The following is a 23,440-nucleotide window of genomic DNA, read 5'->3' on the forward strand; positions in this document are numbered from 1 at the left end:
GCACGGTGATGTCTCTGCATTTTAGTAAGCTATCAAGATTTGCCATAGCTTTCCTCCCCAGGACAAATATGTTTTAATTTCTTGGCTTTCATTAAACTAGACATACCCAATTCCTGCAACCATTCTTCATATGTTTTAGCTTCATCTATTTTAGCCTCAAAGACTGACACTAATTTCTCTCAAGGGACAAATAATTAACCCCATCCGCTTTTTTCATTTCAAGAAACCTATCAAGTCCGATATGGCTTTTGTTCTGAAGCTTTCTCAGATGACGTCCTTAAACTTTAGAGTGTTTATTTCGTACCTTGAGTTTTTAATGAGCCCACTTTAAACAAGAAAGTTTCCTTTGATTTGTAAGGGCAAAAAAACCCCGATCAAACTGGAAAATCATGGTAGAGATTGCTAGGCAAACAAGGACAATATGTGAACCATCTAAAGAACAGATTTACGGTATTACAAATGTAAAGAATTAGGTAATTTTTCCAGACTTCCGTGTGGATACTTAACACCTGAGTGCTCACTCTTTTCAGAGGTGTGGGAACTAGGCCTCCTTTATGACTTGAGGACTTCAACTCGCAGAATTCCCGAGCCAGCCATTCTCTGGAATTCTGGGAGTTGAAGTCCACAGGTCATAAAAGGGCCATAATTCCCCACCCCTGCTAGATCAGGGGTCTCCAACCTTGGCAACGTTAAGACTTGTGGACTTTAACTCCCAGAATTCCTCAGCCAGCAAAGCTGGCTGAGGGATTCTGGGAGTTGAAGTCCACAAGTCTTAACGTTGCCAAGATTGGAGACCCCTGTGCTAGATAAAGCAAGTCTCCCCCCACACACACTACAAAGGCCCAAGGCCACTGGAATTTTTTTACTTACCAGCCAGCGTTGTGTTGTGGGAAGTTTCGGGATGTGTGTAGTGATGGGGCGATACTGACGCACAGGCTGAAACACTTGTAGACGAATTGGCCAAGGAAACCATGATACTTTTGTAATTATAACTGCAGAACAAAAGCCAGCATTAGGGGATTGGAAAGTTAAACTTTTCCTTCCATTATTATTTGAGAAAAATTATTTCTCCGTGGGTCTTGATTGATGGGTGGATGGATAAGTGGTTTGGGTTGACTGCACATGCAAAACCCAGGAAAACCAAACTTAATTATTGTGCTCGTGTACCATGTCCGGACAGATCTGTGATAAAAAAAGTATTTTGCTTTTGGATGTTCTCCTAGGTTCTACTCTACATATTGTGTAGAACTTCCTCCTACGTTATTTTCTCAGGAACCTGGTAAGGAGGAACAATATCAAATGAGTTAAATTCTGCGGTTTGGGTGTGTATGTGAAAGAAGGTTTAAAGACAAATTACTTGTGTGTCCAATTACACTTGGCCAATAAACAAATTCTATTCTATTCTATTCTATTCTATTCTATTAATGAACTTAAAAGCTCTTAGTTCCTATCCTTCATTTATTATGCTTTCTTGTGGTTTCTTAGTCTTTTTCTATGTTGTGCAGAACATAGGTTATCTGAATGTAGTGAATAAGTATTTATTTATTTATATCCTGCCTTTATTATTTTTCCAAATAACTCAAGGGGGTGAGCGTATCCAACATACCTCCCTCTTTCTATTTTCTCCACAACAACAACCCTGTGAGTAGATTGGGCTGAGAGAGAGAGAGAGAGGGATTTGCCCAAAGCTGGGTTTCTTGGTGAAGGAGGGACTTGAACTCATGATCTTCGACTTTCTAATCTAGTGCCTTAGCCACCAGACCAGTGGAGGACAATGGAAGCTATGAGATGTGTCATACCCGTTCATCTTCAACAGAAGCCTCAGTATGGCTACATTCATATCATCCATTTAATTTTGGTACTGGGTTTATCTATTTCCTGGCTCCTATCTTATAATAACTGTATTCCTACAATTCAATAGGTCCATTAAAGATTTATTAAAGACCTAGAAACCTGATTGGTTCTACTAACTCTTGTTAGTCCTTAATTAGGCTTAGTCAGTGGTGGGATTCAAGTAATTTAACAACCGGTTCTCTGCCCTAATAATTTCTTACAACAGCCAGTTTGCCAAACTGCTCAGAAAGTTAACAACCAGTTCTCCGAAATGGTGCGAACTGGCTGAATCCCACCACTGGGCTTAGTGCATATTTTTCCATTTTGTACAAATCCTGCCCTGTTTAGTTTACGATGGATTGAATTTTGCCAAATAAGAACGTGAGTTATTCCAGGAAACAAAGAAAGCACATGCTGTCTTTCATTAGAAAGTAATCCAACAGGCTGGATTCGTACAAGTCACACCACAATTCATCTAAAAGGAAGAGACTCAACAAAAACAAAAGCCAACTAATCCTCAGATCAATTCAGGTGATCCGGTTGTAGCTTTCAAGGTAGAAAGTCAAGTCAAAGAAACAGCACTTACCGTCCCATGATGAAATGTGGTATCACCGATACAAAGGATCCCAAGGTCATAATTAGAGAACCTGTCGCAATCACCTTTGGGCGGTGAACTCGTGGTCCAAGATAACTCACAAGAACCATTACCAATAAGTTTCCTGAATCAGAAGAAGAGATATTAACAGCTCTCTTGTATGATAAAATGGGCACAGAATATTCAGGAACCAATAATGTTGGTAACATGGGAGAAAATCTGGATTTGAAATGTTAAGTTTACAGAAGCACAGAATCTAAGGGAAAATTTTTATAAGATGTTTTATAGATGGCACTTAGATCCCAAAAAATTATCATGTATGTATCCTGATATCCAAGCAAAATGTTGGAGATTTGACTGTGATGACGCTACATATTTTCATATTTGGTGGACTTGCAAGATAAGAATTTGGATAAGAATTTGGTGGATTAGTCAAAATGTCCTGAAGAAGAAGATAAAGTTCCTGCCGCAATTTTTCCTTTTGGGAATTATAACGGATTGTACAGTGACTGAGATTAAATTGATTTTGAATTTAATAACAGCAGCAAGGCTGTTGATTGGACAATATTGGAAGAAAAAAGAGTTACCTACAATAGAAGAATGGATATTGAAAGTTACTAACTTGGCTGAGATGGCTAAAATCTCAGCCTTTTTGAAAGACAATACGCAGGAAAGATATTTAATTGAATGGAAAAAATGGATTGATTATTTACAAAACAGATATCAGATTAAGAGATATCACATTGTCTTTGAATAATTAGGATGTATTATTTTATATAATGGGGGGGTTAGGAAATGAAAAGATTTGGATGAGGTTAATTGGATTAGAAGGGAAAATTTTATTCTATGTTTGGTTTATGTATAACAATACCTTGTGATTGACCCGGGAAGCCAGGGGGGCGGGGGGAGGTGAAGGGAGGGGGGAAGGGGATTTTGCGGGGGGAGGGTGGGAAAGGGGGAAAAATGTTTGTTAAAACTTAAAACCTATTTATTCCGCCTTGGTGGACTGGCTTGATTTTTAAAATTTTAATTTGATTTTATGGGTTTCAAATTTTTGTAAATTTTATAGGGTGTTATTGTATTCTAAATTTGGCCAATTGAATAAGTTTTTTAAGGGTTGTTCTTAGTATTGTATGTGTTGTTCTTTTTGTATTTTATTCTGGCTGTGCACCGCCCTGAGTCCTTCGGGAGAAGGGTGGTATACAAATTAAAATATTATTATTATTATTATTATTATTATTATTATTATTATTATTATTATTATTATTATTATTATTATTATTATTATTATTTCAAATTTTTTTAAAAAACAGCTCTCTAGGGGAAAAGGAAAACCTTCTATGCAGTGGTGAAATGCTGCCAGTTCTATCTGGCTCGGGCAAACCGGTAGCGCCGGCGATAGGAGGCTCCACTAACCAGCCCGGATGTCATCACGTCTCATTTTCGATGCTCTGCACATGCTTAGAAGGTCCTGCGCATGCACAGAAGTGTTGGGCTTGAGCAAGTGAGCACACGCATGTGCTCCAATTTGAGAACTGGTAGCGAAAGTAAGTGGAATTCACCCCTTGCTTCTATGGGCAAGCTGCAACCTCTGCACCCCAGAAGGAGACAACCTACCTATCTCAAAGCTTCCGTCAATCAAACCAACCACAGACGATGAGATCTCGAATCTCCGCTCGATTTGAGTCATCATGCTCTTCATGTAGCTTCCTGAAAAAGCTTTGGCAAAAAAAGAAAATGCCAGTGCGCCAAGAAATATCTAAAATGGAAACAGAGATTAAAATAGTGAGCTGGCCAAGGAGCCGTTGCTAGAAAGTTGCTAGAGGCATCTCACAATTCTAATGTTCTAGAGCAACTCAGTGTCACTGAGGGCTACATCAGGGTTGTGTTTGACCTGGGGGGGAGTATCAGGGTGGATGTGGCCAGGGTGGGGTGGCCAGGTTGACCTCACTCATGTCAAGGGTGCCTGTGATGGCCCAAGCGCTCTGCCAGTGAAAGTGGGCTCCTGAGCTCCGTTTTTGGCTGCCACAGCTTCCTGTAACCCTCTGCCAGTGAAAACGGAGCTCCATTTTTTGCTAGCAGAGGCATCCTGGGTCAGATCTTTGCTGTTTCCAGGTGGCTCCATGGGCCAGATCTAAGCACCCAGATCTGGGCCCCGGGCCTTGAGTTTGACATCCCTGTTATAGAGCATTTATTATTATTATTATTATTATTATTATTATTATTATTATTATTATTATTATTATTATTATTATTATTATTATTATATTATTATTATTATTATTATTATTATTTAGATTTTTATACCGCCCTTCTCCCAAAGGACTCAGGGCGGTTTACAGCCAAAGATAAGAACACAAGCAATATACAATTAAAACAAAATTTAAAAACTTATTAAATAATTGGCCGAAATTTAAAACATTCAAAGTCTAAAAACCCTTAAAATTCATCTAGAAATTTAAAATTTGAAAATTTAAAATTTAAAATTTAAGCCAGCCCCGCGCGAGTAAATAAATACGTTTTCAGCTCGTGGCGAAAGGTCCGAAGATCAGGCACTTGGCGCAAGCCAGGGGGAAGTTCGTTCCAGAGGGTAGGAGCCCCGACAGAGAAGGATCTTCCCCTGGGGGCCGCCAGCCGACATTGCTTGGCGGACGGCACCCTGAGAAGTCCCTCTCTGTGTGAGCGTATGGTCGGTGGGAGGTGGGAGGTAACATTAGGCGGTCCCGTAAGTACCCAGGCCCCAAGCCATGGAGCGCTTTAAAGGTAGTAACCAAAACCTTAAAGTGCACCCGAAAGACCACAGGCAGCCAGTGCAGCCTGCGCAGGAGTGGTGTTACATGGGAGCCGCGTGCGGCTGCCTCTATCATCTGCGCAGCTGCATTCTGAACTAACTGAAGCCTTCGAGTGCACTTCAAGGGGAGCCCCATGTAGAGAGCATTGCAATAATCCAAGCGAGAGGTAACAAGAGCATGAGTGACCGTTCATAAGGCATCCCGATCAAGGAAGGGGCGCAACTGGCGAACCAGGCGAACCTGGTGAAAAGCTCTCCTGGAGACGGCCGTCAAATGATCTTCAAACGACAACCGTCCATCCAGGAGAACGCCCAAGTTGCGCACCCTTTCCATTGGGGCCAATGACTCGCCCCCAACAGTCAGCTGCAACTGCAGCTGACTGTATCGGGGTGCCGGCATCCACAGCCACTCCGTCTTGGAGGGATTGAGCTTCAGCCTGTTTCTCCCCATCCAGACCCGTATGGCTTCCAAGCACCGGGACAGTACTTCAACATTTTTACTAATTTTTACTCTCCAAATACCCACAAGTAAGTGAAATGCCCATGGTAAAAAATGAAAATTGAAACATAAAACAACAAATTAAACATTATGCACTCTTCCAAGGCAAAAGAGCACAAGAGAGCTTTAAGTTGTTTGCAGAATGTAGTTAGGAAGACACAACCTAATTTCCATCAGATAAAGATAAAGGTTCCCCTCGCACATACATGCTAGTCGTGCCTGACTCTAGGGGGCAGTGCACATCTCCCTTTCTAAGCTGAAGAGCCAGCGCTGTCCGAAGACGTCTCCGTGGTCATGTGGCCGGCATGACTAAATGCCAAAGGCGCACGGAACACTGTTACCTTCCCACCAAAGGTGGTCCCTATTTTTCTACTTCATTTTTTACATGCTTTTGAACTGCTAGATTGGCAGAAGCTGGGACAAGTAACGGGAGCTCACCCCGTTATGCGGCACTAGGGATTCGAACTGCTGAACTGCTGATCTTTCAATCGACAAGCTCAGCATCTTAGCCACTAAACCACCGTGTTCCACCAGGAGGCTGCTCCAAAAAACTATTGCTGCCACCAAGAAGGGCCTTTCATCCCTCAATCCTCCCAAAAGTGGGAAACTACAAACAGTTTTTCCTAGTTGGATCACATAGGTTGGACTGATATTACAGATAGTCCTCAACGTATGATCACAACTGACCTCGTAATTATGATTATCAGTCATGGCAGCCATTTAGCAGGACATCAGGGGATGATGTGCCTGATCTTTCAACCTTATTTTGTGTGTGTGGCAGTCATTAAGTGAACGCAACAGTCATAAAGCAAACACAGTGCTCTGTTGTGTCTCTCTCGCTTTCCCCACAGCTGGGTCCTTCTTATCTCCTGCCGAATGCTGAGGAATGTCCTGGCATGCCTCCAGGCCCCAGCCCTGGCACCATGCCCAGACAGGCCGAACAAGATGAAGGACCTGACATGCCTCCAGTCCCCAGCCCTGGCTCCATGCCCAGGCAAATGGAGCAACTAGACCCCTCCCCCTCCCCCACAGCTTGTGAGCCTGAAGAATGTGAATTACCAACAGCTGGAGCCTGGAGAGATCCTTGCTTCAGGAGAATTGATAGGCGGAGTCAGCAAAAGGGAGGGAGGGGCAGGCCTGGATAAGTGCTGAGTCATGGAGCCACACCCCATGGCCTATATAAAGGATCTGCTGTCTGGCATTCTCTGAGTCAGGCAAAGTCTACCTTGGATTGCTGAAGTCACTTCCTGGTCTCCTGCCTGCCTTGAGAACTTTGCTAGGACTTTGGCAGAGCTGCAGAGGCACGCCTGATACGGACTTCCCCGACCCGGCCGTCAGCGGAGGAGTGGGACACGACAGTGCTTCTAAAGCACAGACCAGTGGGAATCTATTGTTCACAATGGGTGTTTTTTTGTAAATGCCAATTTCCGGCAAAATACGTTATAAATCAGAGTCATGTTGCATGGATGCTGCAAAAAAGGCTGTTAAACGTGAGCCATCACCCCAGATTCAATGACATGAATGTCGGAGGGCAACTTGGCCATTGAAAATTGTAATATGGGTTAGTTAGTTGGAAAAGGCACTAACACAGGGGTCTCCAACCTTGGCAACTTTGAGACTTGTGGACTTCAACTCCCAGAATCCCTCAGCCAGCTTTGCTGTTGAGCTTTGCTTGTGGAGTTAAAATCCACAAGTCTCAAAGTTGCCAAGGTTGGAGACCCCTGCACTAACAGACATTGGGCTTTTTCCTACTGTAGTTTTTACCCTGTGATTTTAAGCGTGAATCGTATGAATATTTTCCAACTCTCCAAAGAAAGCGGCCGAGTGATTGCTTTCAGCTTTCAAACAGAAAGGGTGTGTGTGTAGCCTTCACTGGCTGTAACCTGAGGATTTATTGCAGAGAAAATGGGAAGCTATTTAATGTCAGAATAGAAAGAAAGAGTAGCCTTTGTGGGATGCAGCTCAGGGATTCATTGAAGCGAAAATTGGAGGGAGGGAGGAGGACAGCTATATTACCTTTAATTGAGAAATAGAGAGCGATGTCACCTTCCTACGATGTGATCCAAAGGTTTTATCCAGGACAAATGGATTTTCTTTTCCTTGCTGTGAGGCTGTTTTTCCATCCATGCTGTTGATCTAAACCGAGAACACAGACTTTTCTGTTTGGCAGCCAAAATAGAGTTGAAATTTCTAGATTCCAACTCCTTCCAACTCTGCTATTCTGCTATTCTGTTATTCTGATTGGGAATCCTAAACTCAAAAGTTCATCCTACAATCTCAAATACCATGATAAAAATCTAGTCTTTCCCTAAGCTCTGTCTTTCCATAATATCGCATCGCTTTCAACATTCTATTCTTTTTTTTTTAATCCTCAACCTTCTTTCTCCTAGGCTTAAGTGATATTAGTCCACAAACAGAACCATGTTGTAACTTTAAAGAGGGAGGCGAGGTAATCAATTCATTTGTAATTGCTATAAAGAGGATTGAAATATCTATCTATCTATCTATCTATCTATCTATCTATCTATCTATCTATCATCTATCTATCTATCTATCTATCTATCTATCTATCTATCTATCATCTATCTATCTATCTATCTATCTATCTATCTATCTATCTATCTATCACTTTAATCTGAAGGAAACTTCAAAACGCATGCATAGTTTTGCAGTTGGATAGCACAATCCTACACCTGTCACCTCAAGAAAAAAAAAACACTATAAAATATGCTGACCAGTTCTGACATAGAAGTGAATCACAAAGTGAGTTACAAGAATTCCTATTCAAATTCCATACTTTACAGATTACAGATATAACAGAGTTGGAAGGGACCTTGGAGGTCTTCTAGTCCAACCCTTTGCTCATACCCCCTTTTTTTATAACCATCAAACAGCCAAAGTTTGGTGGGACTTACTTTTTCATAAAAGGGAGCAAAGGGAGCTGTCCATGAACATACCTCAGTACTGGATTCCCAAGGTGAAAAGTAACCCCAATCCCAGTTAGATCCTCCTTTTCATCAAGTCCCTGTGTTAGCTAATCCAGGATTGAATTTATGAGTCTCTCTCTCTCTTTCTCTCTCCACCCAGACAATTCCAGTGTTTATCTCTTTCGTAAATTCCTCATGGATATGAAATGGTCCAACCTTCCATCTTGGGGCCCTGAGCCAAGAACCACATCAGGTTAAAAGAGTGTTTAACACGGCTAACAATTTGCCAACAGCTTGGAATGCGTTTGGACCAACCTTGGTGGTTAAACACAGCCTACACTTTGTGTTTTATCTTTGGCTGACAATCCATCTTCTCATCTCCTTAAGATAAAGGCGGAATATTTTTGTCAGGTTTCGGGCTCCTCCCAAGTCTTCTGAGTTACAGAGACATTTCGTTCTGTTTCTGCTCCCATCAGAACACACGGGAGGTGAAATGTGAGTAAAGTGGAGCAGGTGACCACAAAGAAGGGTGAGAGTTCCTTCACCGGAGATAATTGAATTAATGCTTGGGCTAAAGACGACCTCCTCTATTTTTCAAAAATCCTCTTCGCCGCGAGAGAGCCTAATTTCCTTACCTTAATTCTGGGGAAAACTCATTCGGATTTATCTTGACGGTCTTCCTGAGCTTCTTATTGGAAATGCCAGAAGGTCAAGTTCTGTTGTTGTTTTCATGTGTCGGTCCCACAGAAGCCTTGAGGGTTGGACTTGGTGATCCTTCTGGTCTTTTCTACCTCTGTGGTTCCAGGAACACTCTGGCTAGCTCTCAAACGTCTCAACTTGAAAGAAGTCCCACTTTAGGCGGACTTGAGGAGCGAGCAGCTGTACGTGACGGGAATCGCCTGCTCTGAAGATCTTGCAGGGGGCAATGGTCTCTAGATAACGCCTGCGGTTGCCTGCAGGACCTTGCTGCTTTTGTAAAAATGAAACAGAAGCAACACACTGTTGGAGAAGTTATATCCCTTTTATAGGCATTTATTTATTTATTTATATCTACCCCTGTTTCCCCGAAAATAAGCCCGGGTCTTATTTTTTTTTGGGCCCTAGAATGAGCACAAGGGTTTATTTTAGGGGGGGGCATGTAGGGGAGGGCCACTTCTGTTTGCTTGCGGAGGGGCAGAAGGATGCACAACATGTAATTGCCACTGCCATGAAGCAGAGTACTGGAGCTGTCTCACAGACCCCGCACCAGCTTACCTCAGGGCTCCTGCAGCCAGGCCACTCTTGCCCTGACACTTGCCTCGCCTCGTTGTGGCTCCAGCAGCCCTGTCCAGCAGGACCCTGCATGGCCGCCAGCCCACTTCTTCTGTTTGCTCATGGCTGCAATGGGGGAGGCATTTTTTGTACCATCACACCAGCCACGCCCTGACTCCTGCCTCTGCTTAGGGGCCTGTTCAGCCAGCCGGCTACCCATTTCATCTGGTTGCTCACAGTGCCATGGCTGTGAGCAAATCGAAGAGGTGGGCTGGCAGCCACGCAGGGTTCTCATGGCTGCAGCACCATGAGGAACCAGACGGAATGGATGGTCTGCTGGCTGAGCAGGCTCTTAAGTAGGGCTTATTGTGGGGGTAGGGCTTATATTAGGCGCACACATAAAAACATGCTAGGGCTTATTTTTTGGATAGGTTTTATTTTGGGGGAAAACAAGGTATCTATCTATCTATCTTTCTATCATCTATCTTCTATCTATCTATCTATCTATCTATCTATCTATCTATCTATCTATCTATCTATCTATCTATCTATCTATCTATCATCTATCTATCCAGTAGTGGGATTCAAGAAATTTAACAACCGGTTCTCTGCCCTAATGATTTCTTCCAACAACCAGTTTACCAAACTGCTCAGAAAGTTAATAACCGGTTCTCCTGAAGTGGTGCGAACTGGCTGAATCCTACCACTCTATCTATCTATCTATCTATCTATCTATCTATCTATCTATCTATCTATCATCGATTGATCGATCGATCGATCGATCTATCATCTATCTATCTATCTATCTATCTATCTATCTATTTATCTATTATCTATCTATCTATCATCTATCTATCTATCTATCTATTATCTATCTATCAACTATCTATCTATCTATCTATCTTATATCTATCTTATATCTATCTATCATCTATCTATCTATCTATCTATTATCTATCTATCTATCTATCTATCTATCTATCTATCTATCTATCTATCTATCAACTATCTATCTAAAAGTGGATAAGGCCTTTAAAAATCATGTGCTAAGAACTGCTCTTCTGCGTGTTTGGAAAAAATACTCTTATAAACTAAATTATAAGGTTCCTATATGGGCAAGTCCTAGATATACAATAGAGAATATAAATATAGAACAGAATCAGGAAATGATTACATATAAAGATCTTTTGTATACTGAAAGAGGTAATTTGCAATTAAAATCTCTGCACGTATTAAAAGAGGAAGGGAAAAATTATACTTGGTTTCAATATGAGCAACTACGTGCTAGATGGAAGGAAGATCAGAAAATTGGTATAGAGCAGAACGAGGGAAATTTGGTAAAGCAAATTAGAAATCAGTCTCAGGAGCATATAAAGAGATTGTATAATGTGTTACTTGAAATAGATTCTGAAAGGGACTTGGTAAAGGACTGTATGATAAAGTGGGCACAAAATTTTCAGGAGCCAATATTATTGGAAACTTGGGAAAAAATTTGGGTTAGAAATGTTAAATTCACGCAGGCACAGAATCTGAGGGAAAATTTTTATAAAATGTTTTATAGATGGCATCTAGATCCTAAAAAATTATCGTGTATGTATCCAGATATGCAAGCAAAATGTTGGAGATGTAATTGTGATGATGCTACATATTTTCACATTTGGTGGACTTGTAAGGACATAAAGGCCTTTTGGATAAAAATTTGGTGGATTTTACAAAATGTTTTGAAAAAGAAGATAAAGTTCCTGCCGTAATTTTTTTGTTGGGAATTATTACGGATTGTACAGTAATTGAGACTAAATTGATTTTAAATCTAATAACAGCAGCAAGATTACTAATAGGACAATACTGGAAGAAAAAAGAAGTACCTACAATAGAAGAATGGATATTGAAAGTTGCCAATTTGGCTGAGATGGCGAAGATATCAGCCTTTTTGAAAGAAAACACGCAAGAAAGATACTTAAAGGAATGGAAAAAATGGATTGACTATATTCAACGTAGATATCAGACTAAGAGTTATCAGACTGTTTTGAATGATTATGATGTATTATTTTGATTGTTTTGGGGAAGTTAGGAATTGATGATTGTAGGGGTATAATTAAGTTGGGATGAATTTTTTTTAGCATAGGTTTGTTTTATTTTTAACTATACCTTGTGTTCGTTCCGGGAAGTCGGGGGGGGAGGGGGGTTGTGAAGGGAGGGGGGGAAGGGGGGGAAAAATGTGTAAAACTTTTTGAATAAAAAAAACAACTATCTATCTATCTATCTATCTATCTATCTATCTATCTATCTATCTTCTATCTATCTATCTATCTATCTATCTATCTATCTATCTATCTATCTATCTATCTATTAAATTTATTGGCTGTCTACCTTACCAAAGACTAACTCTGGGTGGATATATGATGTCACCATATCCATGAAAAGTTGTGAGATGGCATGATGCTGTTTACGTCACTGTAACTACACCCCTGACTCTCCACATAACCCCCAAACCCTGTGAATCCTTAAATTCTATGAGGTCTTCAATTTCGTTTTTAAAATGGCTTCACAGCCCATTGCCAGGATGGCAAATATGAACCATGCCCTAGTTTAGGTAAACTTGGCAAGTTTCAGTCATTTTCCAGAATGCTCACTTTCACAAGATGAGATAAAACTATGCAGGAAATAATATAACACTGATTGTGAGTAGGAGTATGCAACTTCCGTAGCCAGTGGATAGATACTTCTTTATGCATTGTTAAAAGGACGGACACGGTGGCTTAGTGGCTAAGATGCTGAGCTTGTTGATCAAAAGGTCGGCAGTTTAGCGGTTCGAATCCCTAGTGCCGTGTAATGGGGTGAACTCCCATTACTTGTCCCAGCTTTTCCAACATAGCAGTTCGAAAGCATGTAAAAAAATGCAAGTAGAAAAATAGGGACCACCTTTGGTGGGAAGGGAACAGTGTTCCATGCACCTTTGACATTTAGTCATGCTGGCCAGATGATCACAGAGACGTCTTCGGACAGCGCTGGCTCTTCAGCTTTGAAACGGAGATGAGCACTGCCCCCCTAGAGTCAGGAACCACTAGCACATATGTGCGAGGGGAACCTTTACCTTTACCTATGCGTTGTTAAAACCCAGGATTATTATTTTTTTAAAAAAGTACATCTTAATTCTGCCCATACATGAAATCTTTCCCAAGAAGGATCACAATTGCAACCAAGAAGTCCCTCCCACATTTTTTATTGGGATCTCCAATTTCACCTCGGGTTACAGATACGGTGGAATTTACCCCCTGAAAACATGTTGACATGAGGAGTCAGCAACCTGATCTGGGAAACAAGATTTTCTCAGGTATGTAAGGACCAACCATCCAAGCCTTAAGAAGGAGCCATCGCACCTGGAAAGGTGCGGAAGGTCCTACTCTGTTTACATTACGAAACGCAGGGTCGGTTTCAGTTATGCAGAGAAAGGCAGGCTATAAATCGTAATAGCTACTTAAACCTAACCATTAGAATCAACACAATTTCATTTAGACTCTCAAATCCCTTGATTTCAGTGGTTCAGCTCTAATCCAACCATCCCACCTATTTATTATTAACTAATGTTGCAGTTGCCAGACTGCAGAAGCTAAAAGGCACACAGACACACACACACAAACTAAAGCTAAGAAACTTTACAGCCGTTCATTAGCTTACTAAAAAAATCAGATTTGTTTTTCTTTAGTAATGTCAAAAGTTCACATCACTTGCCCTCATTTCCCCATTCATTCAAACACTCCTTTAGTTCTAGAATTTTTGGAGGTTGGAGGGTTGAGGGGGGGGGATTTCTAGCACAAGATCTTCCAAGGGTTAAAGGATTCCCACCAAGCACCCTCCCACCCAACTAAGGAAGGTAGGGCAATGCTGATGAGATGATCCCAACCGGGAAAAAAAGGGAGAAAACTTACTGTTCAGTCTGGCAGGTCTGAACTCCTCAATCCCCTGAGGCATGGAGCCAAATCATGTGCGTATTCAGGGATCAGCCTCCTTTGGAAGGTGGAGAATTAGTGCGGGACATTGCATAACTTTTTCCCTCGCTGGTTTGTTGTTGTTGTTTTTTCTCACTTCTTTCCATCCTTTCCAGAGAGCAAACCGAAAGGGCAGGTTTACAGTACAAGGTTTAACCACGATTGCTTGCATTGTTAAGAAATGGGCATTTTGCCTCCGGCTGCATTCAGGTCTTTGCTTGTAAATAGTTGACTTCTTCAGAAAAAAATGAAAAGCCACTTCTTTTACCTGTAGGAATTTAGCACCCACCCCCCTCCTAGAAGAATGAAATATTTTAGAAAATATTTAAAAAGGCAGAATATATTTCCCTGGATGAGAAATGGAGAAACATGTTTTAAAGTCAAAGCAATTTCCTGCCACCCCCCCACCTTTGTTAATAGCCCCAGAAAGACAAAAGACATCTTATCTACAACACAGAAGACCTTCAGCTCCAGGGTGATGGGATTAAGACATGGCCCTCAGGACATGATAGGATTAGCCTCTACCCATTTCACCACATGGCACCTGGGAAGGTTACATCAGCCAGCAAGACTAGCTAAGACCCCCACCCCCTGGGAGTCTGACAGCCAATCAGGATACTCTTCCTGTGCCCCAGAAAGTTCAAAGCTCAGAAAAAGCATAAAACCAGGGAGCACACAGGATCTCGCCCTTTTCTGTTCAGGAACTCAAGCCATGTGATCCTGACCACCATTAAACCATCTTTTCAAGCAGTCTCCATGTTTCCAGTGTCTTTGTCCCCACTTGGAACTGAACCCAGATGGATATTTCTTCCAACATACCAAGCACCTGAGGGTAGAACAAGAAGCAATGGGTGGAAACTGATCACGGAAAGATGCAACTTAGAACTAAGGAGAAATTTCCTGACAGTTCGAACAATTAATAAGTGGAACGACTTGCCTGCAGAAGTTGTGAATGCTCCAACACTGGAAATTTTTAAGAAAATGTTGGATAACCATCTGACTGAGATGGTGTAGGGTTTCCTGCCTGGGCAGGGGGTTGGACTAGAAGGCCTCCAAAGTCCCTTCCAACTCTGTTGTTATTATTATGATTATTACCAGGTGTTCTTTGCACTACAGTGGTTATGACTCAGTGGTGGGTTTCAAATTTTTTTACTACTGGTTCTGTGGGTGTAGCTTGGTTGACGTGGTGTGGCTTGGTGGGCGTGGCAGGGGAAGGATACTGTAAAATCTCCATTCCCTCCCCACTCCAGGGGAAGGATACTGCAAAATCCCCATTCCCTCCTGATCAATTGGGACTCAGGAGGCAGAGAATAGATGGGGGAAGGGCCAGTCAGAGGTGGTATTTACCGGTTCTCCGAACTACTCAAAATTTCCACTACCGGTTCTCCAGAACTGGTCAGAACCTGTTGAAACCCACCTCTGTTATTATTGCCTGAAAAAATTGCACCTCAGGGAAGGGACATGTGACCATATTCATATATATATATTCTATATTCTGGACCACTGTTTCTCCTCAACTTTCAGAGGCATGAAATTCAACAATCAGACCTTCCAGAATTCTTGGAATTGAAGTTGCCATGGTTGAGAGAAATTGGTCTGGATTGAAAATATCTGCCACCTGGCACCATCTAGTGACTGAAAGACAACTTCAAGTCACCATCGAAAGTGATGGCACCAAAACGATACTGAAAGTTTGAAAGCTCAACTGATGGTTTGAAGGCTCAAGCCCTCTACTGGTCCTTTGCTGCTGGAGGCCTGGGAGGCTGAAAACAGGCCTTGCGGGAGCCCCACGCGGCCTGTTTTCAGCGGGCAGAGTGCTGCAGCAGGCCATGGAGGGTGAAAATGGGCTCTGCAGTGGCCTCACCAATAGTTCTAGAATATAGCACTCTGTAAGGGCATAATGGCTCAGTGGTTATAGAAACTGAGCTTATCAGCTGGAAAGCTGATAGTCTAGGTTTGAGACCCAAGTGCCACGCGACAGGTTGCGCTCCCGTTACTGCCTCAGCTCCTGCCCACCTAGCAGTCTGAAAGCATGCAAATTCAAGTAAATAAATGGGTACCACTTCAGTGGGAAGGTAACAGCATTCCGTGCACCTTGACATATAGTCATGCTGGCCACATGACCACAGAAATGTCTTTGGACAAAAGCTTAGCTAAGAAATGGCGATGAGCAGTACCTCTAGAGTCGGACATGACTGACAGGGGACTTTTACCTTGATCGTTCCCTGACTGGTGGTCTAAAATGACATCACTACACGGTGATGGTATTTCTTCTGAGAAACTATTGTTGTTTGCTCCTACAGGTTATCCTAGCATCTTAGATAAATTAGTAGTGTAATTTCCCTCTAAATCAGGCCTGTCAAACTGGTGGCCCGGAGGCCGGATACGGCCCATGCAGGCCACACCCACCCCAGCTCGCGACACGATCTGGCCCGCGACACCATCGAGTTCGACACCCGTGCTCTAAATTGTTAAACATCAGCGGATCCAAAAGATTGCAGAAATCGGCTTACAAAGTTGGGATATTATGGCTTTCAAAGTGTATTTCAGAATGTAGGACACCTTGTTTTATCTCAGCGTCTTCCAAGGTCTGTGTGGCCTTCAGTCTTCAGAATCTTCAAGAACAGCCTGCTGGATTGGGCCATTCTGGAAAGAGAATTATCTACCTCATGAATTTCCTCTTCTTAGATTAAAAAGAAAACTAAAAAAAAAATAGAGGGGCTTAAAGTTGCCTAACGAGTATTCTTCCGATTTTATACTTTACCTGGTCTAAAATCTGCTTTCAGGGGCCCGCTTTTGAGTGCCCTCAGCAAACACACCCCAGCAAACACTACACGCAAAGAAAACAATCTTGATAATTACATTCCGATTATAGAAGGGCTGTTCTTTTCGTATTTGTCTCCATGGAACATGAACTTTTCCAGACAATAGTAATACTTCAGGTAACCCCTAGTGCAAGGAAAGCTCCATTCAATGTGTATGAAATAATTTGTCTAAACTGGCATTTGGAAACGACAAAGAACAGTTTGGTTCCAGGGCTACAAAAGCCGTTTTTTTCCACTGGCAGAAAATGTTCTGGATCCTGATTCTAAATTCCAGTTTTGCTGCTTGAGAAGAAAGAGAGACCAAGTTGGGCTGGTGGAACGTAATACCAGAAATACCTGCTGCTTTTACAAACTTCATGCTTCAGGGCAGGTGGTCCTTGACTTACAACCATTCGTTTTGTGACTGTTTGAAGTTACGACGGCACTAAAAAAGTAACTGATGGCCGTTTTTCACACAATCGTTGCAACATGCCCAAATTTACAGGATCAAAATTTATATGCTTGTCAAGTGGTTCATATTTATAACAGTTGCAGTGTCCGGGGGAGGTCACTTTTGCTACCTTCTGACAAGTAAAGTCAAAGATTGATGTAATAATATAGTGACCAGACGTCCCGCTTTTGGCGAGACAGTCCCACTTTTTAATAATTTGTCCCGTGTCCCGCTGCAATTCCAAAAAGTCCCGATTTTTGTTTTGTTTCACTCCCATTCTGAAAATGGGAGGCGGCAACGCAAGAGGAGGAGGCGGAGAAGGGGAAGTGGCGGAGAAGGGGGCGCGAGAGGGAGGAGAGACGCCGCTTGACTTCACCCGAGAGGAAGAGAAGAGCAGAGAGGACAGTCAAGGAGAGCCGAGCCTACCTAGAAGAGCGGAGAAGCAGCAGCCGCTCCTCCTCCTTCACACAGGTGGCAAGACTCAGCACGCATGCGCAGCACCCCCCCCCCTGTCAATGGTGTCCCGCTTTGCCATGGCTGAAATATGGTCACTTTAGTAATAACTGTGTTACTAACTTAACAACTGGAATGATTCACTTAACAACGGTGGTGAGAAAGGTTGCAAACTGGGGTAAAACTCATTTAGAGCTATCTCAGTTAGCAACATACTGTATTTTTCAGAGTATAAGATGGACATCCCCCCTTAAAAGTGGGTGGAAAAGTCTGTGTGTCTTATACAGCGAATGTTGCCAAAGCCCCGCCCATCCACTGGCTCCCACCTTTTGGCCATTTTCGGCCTCTACGTGTTGCATTTTTGGCCTCTACATACTACATTTTAGACCCGTTCCAGGCTGAGGAGATCGCAACAGTACATCGTCGCTGATCACTGCCTCCGTGCATGCTAGTTCCAGGCAATGGGGATCAGCAGCGATGGCGGTGATCCCCACCGCCTGGAACGGGCCAAAAATGCAACACACAAAGGCCAAAAATGGGGCATGTGGAGACCAAAAAAGTGGCGTGTGGAGGCCAAAAACATGGCGTGTGGAGGCAAAAATTGCGATGCGTGGAGGCTGAAAACGCGATGCATGGAGGTGGCGATCAGTGGTGATGTACTGTGGTGATCCTGGCAGCCTGGAACGAGTCTAAAATGGAGTGTGCGGAGGCCAAAAATGCAACGCGCGGAGGCGGCGATGGGCTGTGGCAATCCCTGCAGCCTGGAACAGCTGATTGGCAATATTCCAGGAGGCCGATCCAACTGCCAATCAGCTGCTCGTGCTGAATCAGGCTGCAATAAAGTGCTGAAGCTGACGAGGCTGTTTGCTGTTTGCTGCAAGGACGCTAGCGCAGGGGTCTGCAAACTTGGCTCTTTTAAGACTTGTGGACTTCAACTGCCAGAGTTCCTCAGCCAGCTTTGCTTTGCTGGCTGAGGAACTCTGGGAGTTGAAGTCCACAAGTCTTAAAAGAGCCAAGTTTGCAGACCCCTGCGCTAGCCAGATGAATATCAATGGATGCTGGTAGGCAGAGGTAGAATTTTTTTTCTTGTTTTCCTCCCCAAAAACTAATGCATATACTCTGAAGTGTCTTATACGCCAAAAAATATGGTAAATTTTGGGCTCAATTGTGATCATAAATCAAGGATTACTTGTATTTAAAAAGTGCCTTGGCCTTTCCTTCTACCCTCTGAAGAGCTAACATGTTTTCAGTTGCGAACATAAGACAGTCACTGTAATATGTCACACTGTGGGTCAAAAATCAGTTTTCCTATCGGTTTCTTTAAATCCTTACCATAACAGAGAGCTTACTGGTTAACCTGGATAATCACCGAAGGCTGCCATCTAAAATGGCCTGTGAGCAGCTAACTATAGTTTCTTATTGAAGGTGTAATGGTTAACACTAAAGCGTCTACTCATCAATCATATTCACAGCTTCAACTAAACAATAACTGAGCTAATATCTTACTCTCTGGTTGATTTCTCTTACTAAGCTATAGTACAAACAACCATTAGAGGGTAGCAAAGAGACACATGAGCCATATTGCAGTTAGGATAATTTTTGTAGAACATCATGGTATCCATATATAATCCATATATAAAAGTTGTTTTCTTCAAATTTCCCAATAGCTGCTTCAAGTTTGGTCTTGCTCAGTCTCTAGTTGCTACTCAGGGCTGAACTTGGTTAGTACTGGGATGGGAGACCAAGAGGAAATCCCAGATTAATAGACTACACTGGGAAATTTAAAGAAAATATCTAAGCTCCGTGTAGAACTAGCCAGTCTTTAGGAGCTGAGGTTCACTTAAGGGTGACATACCTTCATTTTTCATACTCTAGAAGATACATGGTTATCACTGACCTTGATCTAGATGTTGTAATATCTGACACACGCTGTTACTTCATTACTGAAACAATTGGCTTGGCTACTACTCCAGTTTCAATAGAAGCTCATACTTTGGAATTTGGTTATCTAACAAACCATCTTCTCCATTGTAGGCCCAGTTAATCTCTTCTCACAGACATTCCCAGCTGTGGGAATTTCCTTTTAGCATCCAACATATAAGAGGCAAGAACATGTTTTAAATTGTTTATATTTTTATCATTATTATTATATGGTTGGTCCCATAGCCAGCCATTTGCTGGGATTTGGCATTTTGAACCCCCTATCCAGTCCTTCCCAATGACCTGGGATAGCCAGATTTTATTGCTGTTGGACATGGTACCCAATCACAATGGGTATCACTGTTACGTGTTTCATCCACAGTCGTGTAGTTTCGATGGTCAGGTAGCGATAATTCATGATTTTTTTCCAGTTCTTTTTCTTTTACTCTGGCACCTCCTGGTACAGCGATATCAATAAATTGTATTTTTCGGTTTTCAACAACTGTTATATCTGGCATGCTGTGTTCCAAAGGACAGATCGTCTGCATTCAAATGTCCCATAAGATGTTCACCTTATTTTCGACAACTTTTTCCACTTTATGTTGGAACAACTCACCTGCAGAAGTTGTGAATGCTCCAACAGTGGAAGCTTTTAAGAAGATGTTGGATAACCATTTGTCTGAAGTGATGTAGGGTTTCCTGCCTGGGCAGGGGGTTGGATTAGAAGACCTGCAAGGTCCCTTCCAACTCTGTTGTTGTTGTTGTTGTTGTTGTTGTTGTTGTTGTTATTATTATTATTATTATTATTATTATTTGAATATTCCCATGACTTTTTGGATACAGGTTAGTTGTATTTTATTATTATTTCTTTTATTCATTAAACATGAAACTCAGTCAACTGAACATTTTAAAATGTATCACAAATATCATTGACTGGCTTCGATAGTTGATACGGGTTGCTGCCAGCATCTTATCGTCATCGTCATCATCATCATATTTTAATCTCTTTTATAGAAAATTGCAACTAAGCAAAACGGGGTGGAGATTTGATACTTAACTAAATCCTTATTATTGTATCTTTCATTGTTCGGTTCGCATTCACTCTTTCTTGCATGCTGCCTTTTCCAGAAAGATTGAAATATTGAACTTTTCACCAAGGAAAAGGATACAACTTGTCATAAAGCCAATTTAAAGCCAGCATTGTTGGAACTGCGTTTTCAGGTTTCACCGCAACCGCACTATCTCTGTCAGAGTCTGAATCCGAAGGGGAAGAGGAACGGCTGACAGAGAGTGAGAGACTGGGTCCATTGGCTGTGGAAGGAACTGGGGAGAAGCGAGGTCAGGCTGGGCAGAGCAGAGGAGAGGTGGAACAAGGGAGACGGGGTTCAGATAAAGACCAAGGTCCACCACCTCCTCATCCTAGGCAGCGCAGGGAGGAATGGAGAAGAGAGCAACGTGGGTTGCGTGGCTTACGAGGGAGGAAAGGGACCCGGTCCTCTTTACAAGGCACAGGTGCTGCTGCAGCTTAAAAGGAAAGGCAACTGGGAGGGGCGTTTGTCAGGAACAAATGCTGAGTTTATCTGGTGTTTCTTTGAATCCTGGCATCCTCCCAACTGGCTTGATTTATTGCCGTGCTACTTTACTTGTGGAATTCCTTATTTTGCTTGCCCTGCCGGATTAAGTACCTTGTCTTGCCTTTGGATTTTTTGTTAGAAGTTTTCTGCTTACAACGTTTGGGACTGAAGTATTGGAGTCGAAGGGGACATTGGGGGCACAGTTGGTGATAATAAAGGGACTCATATCGGTTCTCTGGCTGTGTTGCCTTTGTATCATGCCCTGGGTCATCACAATCTCCAAGAGACCTTGAAGAAGGCACATTCTGCTAATCGTAGCCTCAAGACAAACCTGGGCCACGAATCATAACGATCACATCGTAACAATCGCTGTCCTTTTGCAAGTTTACAAAAACGGTGCAGGCTGTATCCAAAAGGGCACCGTGAACTTCATTGTTTCATTTCACCATTCACCCAGGGTGAAAAGTATCCCATTCAAACTTATTTGGCCTCTGTTAAATTATTGCATTGAAACTTTTGGAACGGAGCAATGATTAAACACCGCTTGTGCTCTCTTCAGAAGCATACTTATTCACAGAACCCAACTTCTTGGAAAACCTCTTTATTGCTTTTCACCCCCGGAATTGGTCTCTGGCCAACAACTCATTTGAACCTAAGTATGTTTGAAGACTCTGTTGGCAGGAAATGCTGCACACCGTACCTTTAATATACCTCCTTCGGTTAAATTAAACTCTTGGTACCTTCAGGAACACTTTTCCTCACTTAACTGGGGATCCACCTATCTAATTTCAACTCCAAATCTCAACCAACAAATGCTTTGTCTTACACGTTGGCAAAAAGAACTAGAACACAAAATACAAGCTGAGTAGACACGACCTTGTAGATGACCCTCACTCTGTCAAGGACCTTGGAGTACTCACACCTAATGATCTAAGTGCCAAAGACCACTGTAACAACATTGGCAAAAAGGCATTAAGGGTTGTTAACCTAATCTTGCATAGCTTCTTCTCCGGTGATATTACATTACTAACCAGAGCATACAAAACATTTGCTAGACCAATTCTCGAATACAGCTCGTCTGGCTGGAACCCACACTGCATATCGGACATTAATACAATTGAACTTGTCCAGAAATATTTCACAAGAAGAGTCCGCTCACAAGAAAATACCTTATACTACCAGACTTGAAATTTTGGCCTTAGAAAATTTAGAACTATGCTGCCTTCAATATGAACTGAGCATAGCTCATAAAATCATTTGCTGCAATGTCCTACCTGTCAAGGACTACTTCAGCTTCAACCACAACAATACATCAGCAAATAATAGATACAAAGTCAAGGTAAACCGCTCCAAACTCGACCGCAGAAAATATGACTTCAGCAACAGAGTTGTCAATGCCTGGAATGCACTACCAGACTCCGTGGTTTCATCCCAAAACCTCCAAAATTTTAACCTTAGATTGGCTACTGTTGACCTTACCCCATTCCTAAGACGTCTGTAAGAACCGTGCATAAGAGCACCAGCATGCCTACCGTCCCTGTCCTAATGTTCCCTTTAATTGTATTCATTTTATGTATTCAATTCATGCTTATACTTACATATATTATCTAATACGTACTAGACAAAATAAATAAATAAAATAAATAAAAATAGCAGCTGATTGGCAGGTACAGATAGAGATTACAGCCATCGGAGGCTTCCAATGCAAGATGCAAAACCGTGCTGCAAGTTTTGGTCTTGGAATTTTGGGTGGCTGCGTGCATTGAAACATGAACTTAGTCCTCAAAGCCTTACAGAGAGTCCTCAAATGACTACCACAATTACGCCCCAAATTCCTGTTGCTAAGCAAAACAATTAAGTAAATTTTGCCCATGTTACGACTTTTCTTGCCGCCTTTGTTAAGTGAATCACTGCAGCTGATCAATTAGTAACACGGTATGTTAAGTGAAATCTGGCTTCCCCGTTGAGTTCGCTTGTCAGAAGGTCTCAAAAAGTGATCACATGACCCGGGGACACTGCAATCGTCATCAATATGAGCCAGTTGCCAAGCATCTCTAACTGGTGCAGAATGCGGCTACGCGGGGGATAGAGGGAGGGTCGCGTAGCTCCCATGTAACACCTCTCCTGCGCAGGCTGCATTGGTTACCGGTGGTCTTCCGGGTGCGATTCAAGGTTTTGGTCATCACCTTTAAAGCGCTCCATGGCATGGGACCGGGATACTTACGGGACCACCTGCTGCCGCCAGTAGCCTCCCATCGACTGGTGTGCTCTCACAGGGAGGGCCTCCTTAGGGTGCCGTCGGCCAAACAATGTCAGCTGGCGGCCCCCAGGGGAAGAGCGTTCTCTGTGGGGG

At 42.6% G+C, this 23,440-nt stretch overlaps 1 protein-coding gene across 5 annotated transcripts in view; it reads right to left on the bottom strand.

The window, feature by feature from the left end:
* The window catches only part of LOC131202131 (solute carrier organic anion transporter family member 1C1-like), a 43,103-nt gene extending 29,156 nt beyond the window's left edge, over positions 1 to 13,947 (bottom strand). Inside the window, exons 1-6 of one of the 5 annotated variants that reach the window (XM_058190764.1) lie at positions 13,826 to 13,947; positions 9,281 to 9,611; positions 7,735 to 7,854; positions 4,046 to 4,187; positions 2,420 to 2,552; positions 871 to 992 (exon numbers count right to left, since the gene is read on the bottom strand). In XM_058190764.1, coding sequence (XP_058046747.1) covers positions 871 to 992; positions 2,420 to 2,552; positions 4,046 to 4,187; positions 7,735 to 7,845 — 508 coding nt within the window. In that variant the 5' untranslated portion in view covers positions 7,846 to 7,854; positions 9,281 to 9,611; positions 13,826 to 13,947. Of the gene's footprint in view, positions 1 to 870; positions 993 to 2,419; positions 2,553 to 4,045; positions 4,188 to 7,734; positions 7,855 to 8,633; positions 8,810 to 9,280; positions 9,615 to 9,899; positions 10,006 to 13,825 lie in introns of those variants that run through there. The other 4 variants (XM_058190763.1, XM_058190766.1, XM_058190768.1 and 1 more) reach the window with 4 other exon arrangements.
* Positions 13,948 to 23,440: the final 9,493 nt, after the last annotated feature.

The sequence above is a fragment of the Ahaetulla prasina genome, chromosome 7 (genome assembly GCF_028640845.1).
Source record: "Ahaetulla prasina isolate Xishuangbanna chromosome 7, ASM2864084v1, whole genome shotgun sequence".
NCBI lineage: Eukaryota > Metazoa > Chordata > Lepidosauria > Squamata > Colubridae > Ahaetulla > Ahaetulla prasina.